The sequence below is a fragment of the Cervus canadensis genome, chromosome 25 (assembly GCF_019320065.1).
Source record: "Cervus canadensis isolate Bull #8, Minnesota chromosome 25, ASM1932006v1, whole genome shotgun sequence".
NCBI lineage: Eukaryota > Metazoa > Chordata > Mammalia > Artiodactyla > Cervidae > Cervus > Cervus canadensis.
In genome coordinates, this window is record NC_057410.1 from 31,553,278 (window position 1) to 31,569,631 (window position 16,354).

Consider the following 16,354-nt stretch of genomic DNA (forward strand, 5'->3'; position numbering starts at 1 on the left):
ATGCTTATTTGAATTATGTTCACAGTAATAGTAAATAGGTATCAAATGAGTGTGTTAGGTACACATTCTCTGAGAGAAGTATATGGGTTTTAGCTTGGTGGTAGGGGCTATTGATAAGTAATTGTCTAGGTAACGTTCTTGCATATTTTTTGGAACAAATATCTTTCATTTGAATTCTTCTAATTGCTTTGAGAAAACTTGTTACTTTGGTATATGTTAATGTTGAGGTTTTGAATAACTTGAGGTAGTATGATTATTATATTATTTTTATATAATTGTGAAAAATTATCAGCAAATTTTAAAATATTTTGTTTTAATAAAAGGCTGAAAAACAGTCAGCTAAACTACAGGCTGAACGCTTGGAAAAAGAGCTACAATCAAGCAATGAACAAAACACTACGTTAATTAGTAAATTGCATAAAGCTGAACGGGAAGTAAATACATTGGCCAATAAAGTAAGTTGTCCTCAGTATTTGCTTTATTCTTTAGAATGCTTGAGACTGTATAATAACAAAGGAATTTTGTGTTTAAGTAGCTTAGTTCTCTGGAGAAGGCAATGGCACCCCACTCCAGTACTCTTGCCTGGAAAATCCCATGGACAGAGGAGCCTGGTGGGCTGCAGTCCGTGGGGTTGTGAAGAGTCCGACACGACTGAGCGACTTCACTTTCACTTTTCACTTTCATGCATTGGAGAAGGAAATGGCAACCCACTCCAGTGTTCTTGCCTGGAGAATCCCAGGGACGGGGGAGCCTGGTGGGCTGCCGTCTGTGGGGTTGCACAGAGTTGGACACGACTGAAGCGACTTAGCAGCAGCAGCAGCTTAGTTCTCCACGCCGAAGTCTCTTTTTTGGTCTTATTCTGCCTTCCAGATACATGTAGAATTTGACCATTCTAACCACCTTCATTGTGACCACTCTAGTCCAGTTTTTAGATTAGTTTCCTAACTTGGTCTCTTTACCCTGTCAGAGCTTTGTGTGATTTGGCCTCTGCAGTCTTTTCCCCAGTCCTCATAGTCCGTTTTCCGTCCTACTCACTTTGCTCTAGCCTCACTGGTCTTCTCACTCTTCTTTGATCAGGTTTCTACCTCAGGGCCTTTGTGCTTGCCTGCCTTGCATGATCTTCCCTCACATATGTATATTGCTTTCTTCCTCACCTATTTCTGATGTTGCCTTATCAGAGAGGACTTTCTTTTCTTCACTTAGTGAAATACCATCTTCCCTTTCCCTCTTCCTCCACCTTACTCTCTGTCTTTTTTATCTGCTTTATTTTCCTTCATATGTCTAAACACCATGTGATATATTTGTTTATTTTTGTGTTTTCTTCCCCTTTTCCTTCAATCGAATATAAGCTCTAAGAGAACTGGGACATTGCTTTTGTTACTGTTAGATCTTAGCTCCTGGAACAGTGCTGGCACACAGTAGACGCTCAGTAAATATTTGTTAAATGAGTGAATCAACAGCATGATCTGCATTTTTTTTTTTAAAGAATATAGTGGTTTGAGCATACAGTATTCTCAGAAATTTAGAGGTTTTTTCCTCTCTCAAAGGCAGTATATATAAGGAATCCAGTAACCAGAAGTAGGATACCAATGATGAAAGTACTTTATAGAATACTGTAGTGAATATCAGCACTGGGGGGAGTCAGACATATTCAAATTACATTTCTTCCCCTTACTAGCTGTGTGATCTTGGGCAGTTTACTTTCTCTATGAAGACTTCAGCATTTTCTTTTATGAAACAAGACTAATACCTTATAGAGTGTGGCAGAGATTAAATGAGATATTCCACACTTAGATATAAAGCACTTAGCATAAGACTAATATATAATCACCTGACTATACCTATATTAGTAGTACTTGGGGCAGCTCTAAGAACTTGAAAATAAAAAACTGATTTCTGTTAATGAGATCATGTATTATATTTCTATTAGAGTAATGTAAAGTCACCTTAAAAACGGTTTCCAGACCATAGGGAATTTACCATAGTCTGGTAGAAATATGTGGACTTATCTAGAGGAGTGATGTATTCATCATAAATTCCTTGTCCAGAGTCAAACAGTGTTTATGACAGAGGAAAGAGATAGTTTTAGTTGGCAGAGTGTGAGTATTCTGGTCCCACCGAAGAGATTATTCTTACTGTGGAAAGGAATACCTCAATCTGTTTTAAGTTGTGGCTGTGAAATAATCAATTCCTCCCATTCCTTTTGTTCTTATTGCATTATCCTTAGCAGCTTTCTCTGAAATTTTTTGTACAGGGAGAGAATGCACTGGTCCTTCAGGGTTAGAGTATTGTAGTTTTCATTACAGTTTTTTTCCCCATGATTAATAAACTTTCTGGTTTTATAGATCACTTTTTGTAAACTTCAGTAGTGTGAACTTTGTAAACTTTAGTAGTCTCTCTCTGACCTTGAGAGTTGTCTTTAAGTGTAGTGACAAAATTGGATTTCTGTGTCTGAAAGGCCAAAGCCGTAATATTAGATATATTAAATGCCATCCTTGGAAGATAGTCTACCCAGTTTTTTCTGTGCAAATACATATATTTTCCACTTTCACACTGTATGTTTATTAACACAGGTTGCTAAGAGTTGCCTGTTGTGTTAAAGGCACATTTGGATTATTTTGCATATAAATGGTCTTTTAAAAACCACCCATCAATTTTAGACAAATCAAGTTTTCATTTGAGATCTTGCATTATAAAAATATTTTGTTGGAAGGATAAATTTTAAAATAATGTTTTAAGCATTGTCACAGTTTTCTTTGCAGCTTGAAATTTTCATCAACATTTTGCAGTTCTCACAAATGGTTGTTTGCAATGCAAAGGAACACCTGGGGTGTTTTTGTCTAAATTATTCAGATTTGTAAATGTTTGTTAGGTTTCCAACAGAGTTATGTCATGTAACTATTAATGTCTTGGATTAAAAAGTATTACCAAAGATGGCCTAGAAATAATGACCTTAAAAATATTTTATACTCAGTTAGATAAATTCTTCTGTTACCTCTTGAGGTGTTTGAGCTTTAGGACTCCAATAAAATGTACAGTTTTAAGGAAGTCATCCCACAGAGTTATTCTTATTATGTAAGTTAATAAGGTCATTCCATCTCTGACCTTTGAAAAAGATCGGAGTTTGAATACTATCTCTTTGGAATTTAGCTGAAGAGCTTCTTGATTAATACATTTTTTCAACTATATTTGAATTTCATGCTTACGCATATTGTTTTCTTGTGTGTGTGTGTAATTTAAGATTCTGAACCCTTATAAAATGCCTATTCTTGCTACTTTGTTATACTTAAAGTTTTATTAATACTAGCTAATATTTTCTGAGTATTAATACTTCTGTTGTGTCAAAAGCATAAAGCAAATTCACAGAGACTAGAATCTACATGGAAAACACATTGTGGAAAAAAACAAACAGGGTAGCTTGGCCCTGGGAAGTTAAGAAGACTGTAAATCTTTTCAAATTATGTGCAATGTTTTAACATTGTACATTTTATTTAAGAGAAGATTCCTGGTTTTCCTAGGGTTTTTTGATGTCTGACTACAAAAGTTAAAACCTAGGAATCTAGAGGCAGAAAGAAACTATTATAGCTATTTGAGATTTAGTTCATATTACTCATAGAAAGTACTTTCATTTGTCATATCTCAGTAATTAATATTCATACAAGTTTTTCCATTTTTAATAAAATAATTCCTTTTAATATCTTTTAGGAAGTTAATTAACTGTTAGTATGAGTGCAGTCATTTTAGGATTTTGGAAATGTGATACTAAAGGAAAACAAACTCATCAGGGTCCTTAGATAAATCTGAATGCCTGTTGCTTGGGCATATACCACTAGTTTAATAATAGTAGTAGTCTGAAGATAACGTCCTGTCTGATGTTGAAGCTGAAACTCCAGTACTTGGGCCACCTGATGCGAAGAGCAGATTCATTTGAAAAGACCCTGATGCTGGGAAAGATTGAGGGCAGGAGGAGAAGGGGATGACAGAGGATGAGATAGTTGGATGGCATCACCGACTCAGTGGACATGGGTTTGGGTGGACTCCGGGAGTTGGTGATAGACAGGGAGGCCTGGCATGCTGTGGTTCATGGGGTCGCAAAGAGTAGGACATGACTGAGTGACTGAACTGAACTGAGTATTTAGTTTCATTGATTATAGATTAATTGAAAAATACTTTCTCATTTCAGTAAATCTCAGAGTGAATGAATTAAAAATATGATTTTATATATTTTGTAGTTTTTCTCATTGAAATGAAAGATTCTGCAAAAAAACATGGCTCTGATTTTCTACCTCATCTATAAAGCAGCTACAATGTGGTTTGCTAATGAACTGTATGTCATTCTTAACCTTCTGCAGTTAGTGTATAATAGCAAGTTATGATTACATTTGTCATACAAATTGGACTTTCATTATAGCTGTATTTAAATTTTAAAGCATTTATGAATACTATCCATGAAATTATAAAAACCCAATCTATAGCAAGTTTGAATTTTAAAATGAATGCAATTTTTTAGCTGCTCTGAAAGCATTTAAAAACTACTTTGTAAATATTGTTCTTTGAACAATTTTTCACATAGAAAAGAACTTCAGAAAGATTTAAAAATGCAAATCTGATGTCAGCACAAGGTATTCATTTTGTGTAGTGTCACTTGCAAATCTGTGGGTTAATTTGGAGGGTTGTGTCTTAGTGTGGTTTTAGCAGTACAGAGTACTTTCTTATTTTGTTTCCTTTCAAAGTGGAGATTTTGCACGAAACCCTGTTACGGTTCCAAGACCTTTCATAGATGGAGTCTTTTCCAGTAAGATACTTCTATTTCTCATCTTTGCCCTCTTTGGCTCTAGGACCTCTTCCTGATTTATTTCTAACTCCCATCTCTAGTTTTTATAGACTTTTATTGCACTCAAGTAAATTATCTTGTATCCTCCTATTATCACCATCTTATATTTTACATATTTGCCTTTATATATTTGTGATGTTTCTCCTCTGATTTAATAGTTTTATACAATAGTATAATATGTGAGAATGCAGGCTTATCTAACCTTTATGTCTATATTGGTTAAATCCTCAATATAGTACTGTACCTAATTTTGGAAACACCTCACCAAAGGGCAGGAATATGGAAACTTAGAGAGTAGTGCAGATGATTAGAGAGACAAAACTTTCTTCGTTGCTGCTGTATCCCCAAGCTTCTCAGACAGTGCTTGGGCATGTAATAGGCTCTCGATAAATATTTATTGAATAAACAAAGCAATACTACTTATGAACTATAATCATTCAACATTCAAAAGGAATGTCTCAGAGAAAAGGCTGTGTTGGTTAATTGTATAGAAAATATTAGTTACATTGACCTTGGCAGTAAAGGTTTAAATTAGATTTATACATTTTGTACTTGTTTAACCTACTAACCAACCTGTATACATGCACACACACACGCACACACAATTTAGTCACCAAATTCAGTAGATTATTCTTTCTTGTCCACTTTGTCCATCCTTTGCCTCTTAATTGGTTCCTTTCTTTTCAGTTTTTTTTTTTTTTTCTTTTCAGTTTCTTGATCCAACACACTTAGAGTTAACTTTCGGAAATAAAGTTGATTATATCACCTTTAGCAGCTAACAGGATAAACAGTCCTTTTGTATGGCATATAGATTTATTCCCTGACAGATTTCACACCTTCCTATGCTCTATCTGGAACAAGTTGGTTGTTGTTTTCCGAGCAGACTGTTGGTTGTTGTTTTCCGAGTAGACTGTTCTACTTTTATAATATTTTCTATGCTGTGTCTTATACCTAAAATGCCTTCTTGTCACCAGCACTCTTTTTTGGAAGAAGACATCAATATTTCTTCCCTGAAGATGTTTCAGTCATTGACTGTTAGATTTTAGGTACTTGCAGTTAAACTTTTAAAGACCAGATTAAGCCAGATGACCCCACCCAGCTATTTAAAGAAGAGACTCAGTTCTATTAGAAGCAGACTGTTTTCTAGTGCCAAGTACTGTTCTAAGCACTGAAGCATCTTCCCTCCTGGAAGGTGCCTACACTCTGTACTCTGCTACCAAAGGTTTTTCTCATTTCTCCTAGTGTTTTTGGGGTAGCACTTAGTGGTAAGAAAATGACCAATAGTAATTTCAATTTCTGATTATCAACAGGTAAAGGAGCTTAAGCATTCAAACAAACTAGAAATAACAGACATCAAACTGGAGGCAGCAAGAGCCAAGAGTGAGCTAGAAAGAGAAAGGAGTAAAATTCAAAGTGAACTGGATGGTAATATATGATTTCCTGTTCTTTTTACTGTTATTATCACATATAAATTCAGATTACTAAAATAGATCAAGCTGAATTTTTATTTCCAATTTTAAGATTAATTGAATTTTAATTTTAGAGCACATATGTATTGTTTTTGTTTGTGTGTTAAATATTCATTCTGTGATGTAACTTAAAAAATCAATCTTAGTTATTTGATTAATACATAAATTAAGTGAAACTTTATGGGTAGGATTCCATACTTCCAGTGTTTATAACTTAAAATCTCTTTAGATCATATGATTATTAGTCTCAGATCATTTTAATTCTAAAGAATGTAAGCAACGTAGGTGGGTTTCAGGCCCAATTTTTAAGTCAAAATTTTTTTTTTTAGGTAGATGCTAGGCCAGTTGTTGGGTCTAGTTCAGTCTCAGCTTATTTTTAAACTCCAATTTAGCCTTAGAATGTCCTTATCATCAAGATTTCTCAGAATTTATATTGTTCCTGACTTTTCTTAAGTATTTAAATAAGCTGCCTGGACCTGCAGCTGTCATCAAATTGGTCTTTAGTTGAACTAGACTCCAGTTTCAGACAGAGCTTATGATGAATGACTGTTTTCATTATTAATTTCTGCTTGATGTTGACTCATGGATTTTCGTAGTGTTAGGGAGCAAATTTTCTTTGGAACTTAGAGTTTGAGAGCCAGCTTTGCATTTTTTTAAACTTTGAGTTAGATATGAATTTGTTTTAATTATTCCATATACAAAATACTTGTCATTTCATTACAAGGAAAATTTGTGAGTTCATTGGACACACTTGAAAGCTTCCAATTTACATTAGAAATCTAGCAGTTCTAATAGGTTTTGATTTTATTCACTCTGCTTCCCTTCTAGCTTTCTGTGGGATTTAGATTACAGAACCCTTTTAGAAGTATTTAAACCTCTTTTGATATAACCCAGGTCGATATCCCCAGCTATCAAGATCCAAATGAGTAAATGTATATACCGTTTATTAAGGTTTTTTTGTGTGCATGCTTAATAAAATGACAAATGAAGCCTGAGTAGTAGTCTTTTTCATTAAGAAAAACTTGTCAACAAATGTAAATATCTTTGATATATGTATCTGGAGAGACTTTCTATGTTCTTTTGTCTTACTGACTTATGAATATTTGCTCTTAATTACAATTTTTCTTTTTAATAACATTGAATATAGTAGAGTGTTCTTCTTTAAAAAATACTAGGATTACAGTCAGACAATGAAATTCTCAAATCAGCTGTTGAACACCATAAAGTGCTGTTAGTAGAAAAGGACCGTGAATTAATACGTAAAGTACAAGCTGCCAAAGAAGAAGGTTATCAAAAACTTCTGGAATTACAAGATGAAAAGTAAGTAATTAATTACCTTATTTTGTGTTAAATCTCCTTGCAGATGAAAACATTTTGCTGTCATATCATGCTTATTGTAGTTCTTGTAATGTAATTATCATTTGTTGTTTTAGGCTAGAACTTGAGAGCAGATTAGCGGATTTAGAGAAAATGAAAGTGGAACATGATGTCTGGAGGCAGTCTGAAAAGGATCAGTGTGAAGAGAAATTGCGATCTTCACAGATGGCAGAAGAGTCGGCCAGAAGGGAACTACAGAGTATTAGGTTATATATGCATATATTTTTTAAACTTTATTTTGAAATAATTTCATAGCTAACAAAGCATTGTAAAACTAGTACAGAGTATTCCCATATAATCTTTGCCCAGATCTCTTATATATTTGAATTATTTTGATACTTTTGTTGAAAATCAGTTGGCCTTATATATGTGTGTGTCTGTATTCTGCTCTGTTCTATTCCATTGACCTGTATGTCTGTCTTGACATCAATATCACTCTCTTGACTACTGTAGCTTCATATTAAGTTTGATTCAGGTAATGCATATCTTCTACCTTGTTCTTTTTGTGCGAGTTTTGGCTTCCCTGGGTCCTTTGCCTTTCCACTTAAATTTGAAAATCAGTTTATCACAAAGACTTGTTAAGATTTTGATTGGCATTGCATTGAATCTGTAGCTCAGTTTAAGAAGAGTTGTTATCTCAAGTCTGTCCAGTCAATGAATATGGCTTCTCTCTCCATGTACTGTATTTGTGTTCTAAGTTGCTTCAGTTGTGTCCAACTCTTTGTGGCCCCATGGACTGTAGCCCACTAGGCTCCTCTGTCTATGGGATTTCCCAGGTGAGAATACTCGTGTGAGTTACCATTCCCTTCTCCAGGGGATCGTTTCGACCTAGGGATTGAACCCCACATCGCTTGTGTCTCCTGCATTGGCAGGCGGATTCTTTACTATTAGTGCCACCAGGGAAGCCCAGAGAACACTGGACTGGAAGTCAGAAGTTTTTCATTCAACAAATGTTTGTTGAGCATATACTATGTGCCAAGCTCAATTCTAGATACTGGGCATTCAGGAGAATGAGATAACTAAGATATACTCTCTGTCCTGAAGGGGAGAAGTTCAGTACCTAGTGGGGTGGTGTTGAGATGGGAATGATAAGTGGGAGGATGACTATAACCAGGGTACCGGTCCTGGTTTAGGCCTACAGTTTCTTTTCAGCTTTTGGATCAGTGCCTGGCACCGTGCTTGTATGCATGTTTAGTCACTCAATTGTGTCCAGCCCTTTGCAGTCCTTTGGACTGTAGCCTACCTGGCTCCTTTGTCCATGGGATTTCCCAGGCAAGAATACTGGAGTGGGTTACCATTTCCTTCTCCATGGGATTTTCTCTACCCAGGAATCGAACCTGCATCTCCTACATTACAGGCAGATTCTTTACCACTGATTCTACTCTGAAAGCATTTGTATTATATTTGGGTCATCTTTAATTATTGTCATCAAAGTTTTGTAGTGTTCATTGTATATATCAAGCTAATATTGTATTAATTTTAATTCTAAGCATTTTATGTGATTATGAGCAGTTATTTAAAAATTTTCTTACTTCCTAATTGTTTATTGCTAACATCCAAGGTCTCCTGCATTGCAGGCAGATTCTTTACCAACTGAGCTATCAGGGAAGCCACTCCAAAAAAGAAAAAAACACACTCATAGTTAGAAATATAGTTAACTTTATGTGTTGGTCTTGAATTCTGTGACCTTACTAAAGTCATGTATTGTCTACTAGCTGCTTTGTGGGTTCTTCATTTTCTAACATCATGTTGTATACCTTGTACTTTCTTTTAGTTTATTTCTTAATTTTTTTGGTTATTTTTTTAGTTGGAAATTTACTTCACCTAATGTTCATTCTTTCATTTTTATTGGTGAAAGTGTCGTGCTGAGAATTTTCTTATTACTGCTTTAAATGTATCATAGAGATTATGATATGCAGTATTTTAATTATCATTATTTTTTAGAAATTCTCTAATTTTAATTTGCATCTTTTTACCTAGGACTTAAGAAAATGTGTTAATAGAAGGTGTGGTTGTTTAACAGAAGGTGAAATGAATAGTTTTCTAGGGCTGCCATAATAACAAAATACTGTAGACAGGGGTAGTTTAAACAATGGAAATTTATTTTCTCATAGTTCTGGAGGTTAGAAGCCTGAGATCCCTATGTATTAGCAGGTTGAGTTTCCCCTGAGGCCTCTCTCCTTGGCTTGAGTGGTTGCATTTTTACTGTGCCCTCATGGGGCCTTTCCTCTGTGCTCATGTACCCCTCGTACCTCCTTCCTCTTCTTATAAGGACACCAGTCTTAGGATTAGGACCCACCCATATAACTTCATTTAACCTTTGTTACCTCTTTAAATGCCTTGTCTCCAGTAAAATCACATGTAAGTTATTGAAGCTTTTTTAAATTTCCAGGTGATAGGCCTTATTTGCTTATTGTTAAATTTTAGTTTTATTGCATTGTGATCAGAGAGTAATTTATCTGTTATTTCTGCTTTATAGGACATACTAATGTTTTCTTTGTGACCTAATATATCAAGGCCAGGACTAGGGTAAAGCCAGTGAGGCAGTCAGGGTGCAGAAATTTAAGGAGGTACTCTTATGTGTTGACATTGGGCTTGCAGGAAATCTGGACTGAGTCTCCTTAAATTTTTTACCCTGGACACCTCTCTTGCCTTATCCCAGTCTTAGACCTGTAATACATGATCAATTTTGTGAGTGTTACATAAGGACTAGTAAAGAAAGTGCTCAGTTATAAGAATATAAAATTTGGTATATACATCCGTAAGGTCTACCTTATTAACTGTGGTGTTCAGTTCTTCTCCATACTTTTATTTTTTGTTCATTTGTCTTGTACAAAGAGTTATATATTAAAGTCTCCTATTGTTTAATGTGCTTCTATATAGAACTGTGACTCCTTATATTTCTTGTAATTTTTTTTCTTCATAGGTGATTGCTATATTATTTGGTATATAAATAATTATAACAGTTACACTTATGAATTGTGGCTGTTAGCATTTAAAAGCACTTTCTTTTTGTCATTTTTTTTTTGGCTTGAATTTCACTTTGATATTATTACTCCTGTTTTCTTATTGCTTCCATTTGCCTGCTATACTTACTGTTAGTCTGTCTTTTTAAATGTGTCTTTTATGTGTAGCAGACAGCTTGGTCTTGCTTTGTATCCAAACTAGAGACCTTTTTGTTTTAATGGATGAGTCAAGCCTGTTCACATGCAGTAAGCACACATGCAGGAGGAGCATAAGAGATCACTTGTTGAGATTTAGACTTATCTTCCTCTTTTTCGTTAGAGGTATTTTGAAGTTTGGGCATTTTCTGTCTTCCATTTATGTGAAAGATGTGATTTTGTGTGGCTTTATTTGATCTTGGTTTTCTGTATTTTTTTCAGGAGATATATATATATATAAAAAACATAGAACTAGGCATTTACTGTTATCTTTTGCTACCTAGAAGTCCCCTATATCTGCTTTTTTAAATTCTAAAATCTTAATGACTTTCTAATTATATAGATTACAATTGAGAGTTTTTTTTTTTTTTTTTAAATCATGTTCATTAAGCTGTAGGTTATGTTTTGGGACACAGTTTTAAATTTTCATTACCCAGGAAAGAATCACCTCAGGCAAAGATATATGTATTATTTACAAATGTCAGGTTTTATGAGCTATTAATTTAAATGTTAGCTATGACAATTCTAGGATCATAAATCTGTTAGGGATTTTGAGAGCCAATCTTATGCTACTCTTTGCTTTTATGTGGGTACATATTTTTTTAATGAATCAGGACAGTTTGGCTCTTTTTTAAATCTCTTCTTGACAGTCTCCAGAAAGGAGAGAGAGGGGCCCGCCCTCATCCCAGAAAACTCACTGTAATGTTTTATCTTATTATGGTCCCACCATTTGGCCAATTAGAATCCTTTCTGTTAAAATTTAAGCCTGTTTCTCCTGGTTTGGGCTTCTGTTGCTATAGTGATAAAATGTGCAGCAATCATCACTTGAAGACAATAATGAACTTGACCCTTATTTTTTTATGCTATATAAAGCAGCTTTCATTCCTGTATTTTTTAAATATAAATGATTTTGTATTAGCCACTTTGATCAATTTTTGATTCCTCTTCAGTTTCTCCAGTTCATTTATAATGTCTAATGGACCCTAATTTATTAAAATAAGGACCTAGTAACCAACTTAAAATATATTAATTAGCAGAAGGGTTAATTCACAAAATTTGTGCGTTTTTAATAGTCAACAATTGTGTTTTTCCCATGGCAATTCTGATCTTCTGATTTATTAAGTCTAGCTGTATCAAACAGGTCTATTTTGACCAGTTAATAAAACAATAATCATTGTGACTTGTCTTACTTAGAATTTGTGGTAGGTCAGAAAGAAGACTACCTGTGGAGAAAAAGGTTTTGCTAAGGTTACAAAAAGTCTAAAGCATATAAAGTAGAAGTATCCATTTATTTACACAGTGGGGATTAATCACTTTGGCAGATGCTTTCAACTACTAATTACATTCCAGTCTCTTGTCTTCATTAACGTGGTTTCTTCATCACTAGCCTAAATAATAAAATGATTATTCTAATTAGTATTCTGTATTTCAAAAGGCTACCCCCCCCACAAATTTGTAAAATTTATAAAGTTACCTGTAAATTAAAAACATGCTAAAATTACATGATTTTAAATGAGATAGCATACCCAGCCAACTTTTGGTTATGACAGTAACCCAGCTTCAGCTAACTCAGGCATAACAAAAAGGGGTGGTGGGGTGGTGGGGTGGCGGGGTGGCGGGTACTTTATTGGCTGAGATATATTGTGGACAGGACAGGGATTGTGCTGGGCTCAGGGATAGCTGGATCCAGGAACTCAAATGTGCCAGATGAGAGTGATTTCTTCCCTCCTTTCACCTGCCTCCTCTCTTCTTTCCTAACTTCTGTATCTGTTGCTCTTCTGCTGCTTTCTCTGTGAGGACAAGACTGTCTTTAGAGATCAGAGACAGAGTTCGCACTTGATGATTCAAATTAGGAAAATCTGTATGGTTCATATGCCTGTCCCTAGGCCCAGCACTGTGGCCAGAGGGATAGGGCACTCTGACTCTGCCGAAGTTTTATTGCCTGTTTCTGAGTGCATGGGCATGATGGGGGTATGCAGACGGGCAGGTGGTAAAGTGCAATTTGTTACCACAAGTGGGAAGAGGTACCTTAGAGAAATAGCATCAGTAACTAACTGAGAGAAAGAGAACTTGATCATTTAAAATTTTTGTAGTTTAAAGCCAGAGCTGTATTTTTCTGTTTGTGGCTTTCTGATTTTTTTCTTTTTTAGAAACATTTTTAAAAACTCTCTCCTAATGTATCTTCCTTTCTACTTATTATACTGTATCTTGAGATGAATTATCTGTTGCATATCATCTTAGTAGGGAGCAGGAGACTTAGACTTAGCCAGTTGAACAAGTTCTTTTACAGAATTTGAACAACAAAATAAGGGATGGAAAAATATGTGGCAGCTTTTGACAGACCAAACAGTTTGTGTGACATGCCCTTGCTTGTAATTCAGGCCAATTACTCTAACCTGGTTCTGGCTCTCTAGTTCCCTGTCTATTCATAGAGTCTCGTGTATCTTCCCAGGAAGGTCCTTGTTTCTTTGCTAATAATGACCAGAGACGATTTCCATCACTCAGGGCAAGAACCTTGGCTTTTAGGAAAAACTGCCTTTCTCAAAAAACTGGTTCTAAGGATCTTAGACAATAGAGAAATCACAAATACAACTTCTTGTGCTTTCCCTTGGTAATTGAGACTGACATCAAATGAAGCTAAGAGTTTAAAGTCTAGTTTCTCAATCATACTAGCCACATCTCAAATGTACAGTAGCCACATGTAGCTAGGCACTATCATATTGGATGTGCAAATTATAGAACATTTCCATCATTAAAGAAAGCTATCAGACAGTGCTGTTGGACTGTAAGTTCCTTAAAGACAGGATTTTGTCTGTTGTTCTCTGGTGTATCTGCAACACTTAGGACTGGATTCTGTGTTTGTAGGTACTCTGTAAATAGTTATTGAGTGTTGAAATGACATACATCAGCTGCCTGTCGTAGAAAACTTAGGCAGTAGTCAGCACAAGAGAACTTTGAAGAGAACTTAGAACAGCTCCATCTCACTGTCACTCCAAATGTTTCCCACTGAACTTTTCTGCAGCTACATACTCTGTTGTACTTTGGTCTTCCAGTCTGCCTACCAAATATAGTTTCATTATTTTCATAATTACTTTCAAAGTGTAAAGTACGTGATATTATAGTTTCTCATTCCTCAACTTACCCTTTACCTTTCAACTTCTCCCCATCAGCAATCCATTAATAATTTTTGCTGTAGCCTCTGAAATTTGTCCCATTACCAATAAATTTTTTTATAGTCTCCACAATTTTAAAACACCCCCCTCACTGATAACTTTGTCCTGATGGTATATTGCCTGGCAACATTTTTAAGTGAAATTATTTCTCCATCCTCTCTCCTACAACTAGGGACCAAGAAGAGAAATCACTGTTTGTGAATCCCACTCTTGCTTTCAGACCATTGTTTGAGTCAGTTCGGTTCACTTCAGTTCCTCAGTTGTGTCTGACTCTTTGCGACCCCATGGACTGCAGCACACCAGGCTTCCCTGTCCATCACCAACTCTCAGAGCTTGCTCAAACTTATATCCATTGAGTCGATGATGCCATCCAACCATCTCATTCTCTGTCGTCCCCTTCTCCTGCCCTCAATCTTTCCCAGCATCAGGGTCTTTTCCAGTGAGTCAGTTCTTCGTATCAGGTAGTTTCAGCTTCAACATCAGTCCTTCCAATGAATATTTAGGACTGATTTTCTTTAGGATTGACTGGTTTGATCTCCTTGCAGTCCAAGGGACTCTCAAGAGTCTTCTCCAACACCACAGTTCAAAAGCATCAATTCTTTGGCGCTCAGCTTTCTGGCTCTGCTGGTAAAGAATCCTCCTGCAATTGTTTGACTAACTTTGGTTAAAATGGCCTTTCCTTTGATGTTCCTTGCATCCATCTCATGCCTGTCTTTTTTCTGACCAATTACTGACATACAGAATATTCCCCAATGGTCCCTGAGGACTTTCACTTCTGTTTCAGTTTTTCTTTATTTTCTGTCCTTTCCCATCATTCTCATTGACCATACTATTCATATTCTTGACTCTTCTAACACCTTAGCCATTTGTCTATTTTATCTTAATTCTGGCATTCTTCATCTTTATTCTAAACCCTTTCACTTAGCCGTGGTTTGGAGACCTTGTCATCTCTTAGAGCCAGTCATTTCAGACACTTATTTTTATTTTCTCTTTCTACCCTATTTTCACTGAAGATAATGAAACTGATAGTTCTTGTACTTAAAAAAAAAAAAATAAAAATAAAATAAAAATTCCTCCAGTCTCTTAGGCTGGTTCCCCTGCTGCCATTCAGCTTGGAAACTGTGTCCACTGTTCCACCATGCCCTTACTTGTACCTGAGCAAAGGATCCTGGATATGAATTTTTCCCACTTCCTACTATCTGAGAATTCTTGTATCTTTATCCATCCTCTCCTCCCTTTCTATTAAGATTCTTTTCTCCCTTTATATCCAAAGTAAGTAGTGCTTTTCATCCCACTCCTTTATTTCCTCTGGAGTCTTGCTTCAGTAGTTACCCTCTTCTTCACCTCTACCTTCTCCTCAGACTCTTATTTTGCCTGAAAGTTTCAGTTCAGATTGCATTTCTCTTATGTAGTCTTTAGTAATCCTTTTATGAAATTAATTGTACTTTCTTCTATGCTTTGTACTTTTAAAACTTGTTTTCTTTTGGCTTGTGATACCCTTTGACTATTCAAAACCTTCTAACCAGCTTTAGCACTTTTTCAAAATAATATCTACATGTTTTGAACTCTTACTGTTACTGAAATTTAAGACCATTGAATTTATCCCTGTTAAGGTTACTTTTTGTTAAATTTAAATATCCCTTAGAATCCTAACTATAATGATCTTAAATCAAGGGCCAATTTTCTCCTTAAAGAAATACAAATCTCCAGTCAGTTGTGATTTCTAACCCAAAGCTGCTTTAGCAAAGTGAACTGAAGAGAATTATGTAGATCATCTTTTATAGTCTACCAAAATGATATTCTTACCTCTTTCATGTTTAATGATTGTCAGATACTCTGTCATTTTTTGGTTTCTTTGGCTTTGATTTTTGTATGTAGGGCATTTTTGTTTCTCTTCATGTCTACATAATTTATTTAGAAAGCGTTCACTAATGCTTTCATAACTGGGTCTTGTTTCTTAACTGATTTACCAGGCGTATCCAAAATCTTGACAAGAGCCAAGATATATTTGAAGCCTCACTTTAACTCTGGACCTGAGCAAGGACCCACAGTGTTTTCTCCTCTGTTTTCATCTTCATGGTTACGTAGAAAGAAGCCTTTATTAACTCAGTAACCTAAAGGTGCCAAGTTAAGAACACCATAAACATTTAAAGGGAAAATGCACAGGTTTGAGAGCGTCACGTATAGCTCGACTTAACAGAATCAGAGTGTGACTGGTCCTGTCAAAGGAGCACAGGCAGAGCAAGACTGGCTCTCTTCCTTTAGAGCAGTTGTTTCTGGCTTTCTGTGTACCTATCTCAGGAGCAGTGTATTTTACGGTTTCTTCCATGTCATATTGTC

General features: G+C 35.5%; 1 protein-coding gene across 6 annotated transcripts in view; it reads left to right on the plus strand.

The window, feature by feature from the left end:
* Window positions 1-16,354, plus strand: part of CEP83 (centrosomal protein 83) — a 136,220-nt gene that overhangs the window by 91,720 nt on the left and 28,146 nt on the right. For all 6 annotated transcript variants that reach the window (XR_006265535.1, XM_043447432.1, XM_043447433.1 and 3 more), the window contains 4 exons: window positions 324-455; window positions 6,145-6,259; window positions 7,479-7,623; window positions 7,737-7,886. Coding sequence is in view for 5 of the 6 variants with exons in the window: in XM_043447432.1 (XP_043303367.1) it covers window positions 324-455; window positions 6,145-6,259; window positions 7,479-7,623; window positions 7,737-7,886 (542 nt within the window). In the remaining variant the exon portion in view is untranslated. The remainder of the gene's footprint in view (window positions 1-323; window positions 456-6,144; window positions 6,260-7,478; window positions 7,624-7,736; window positions 7,887-16,354) is intronic.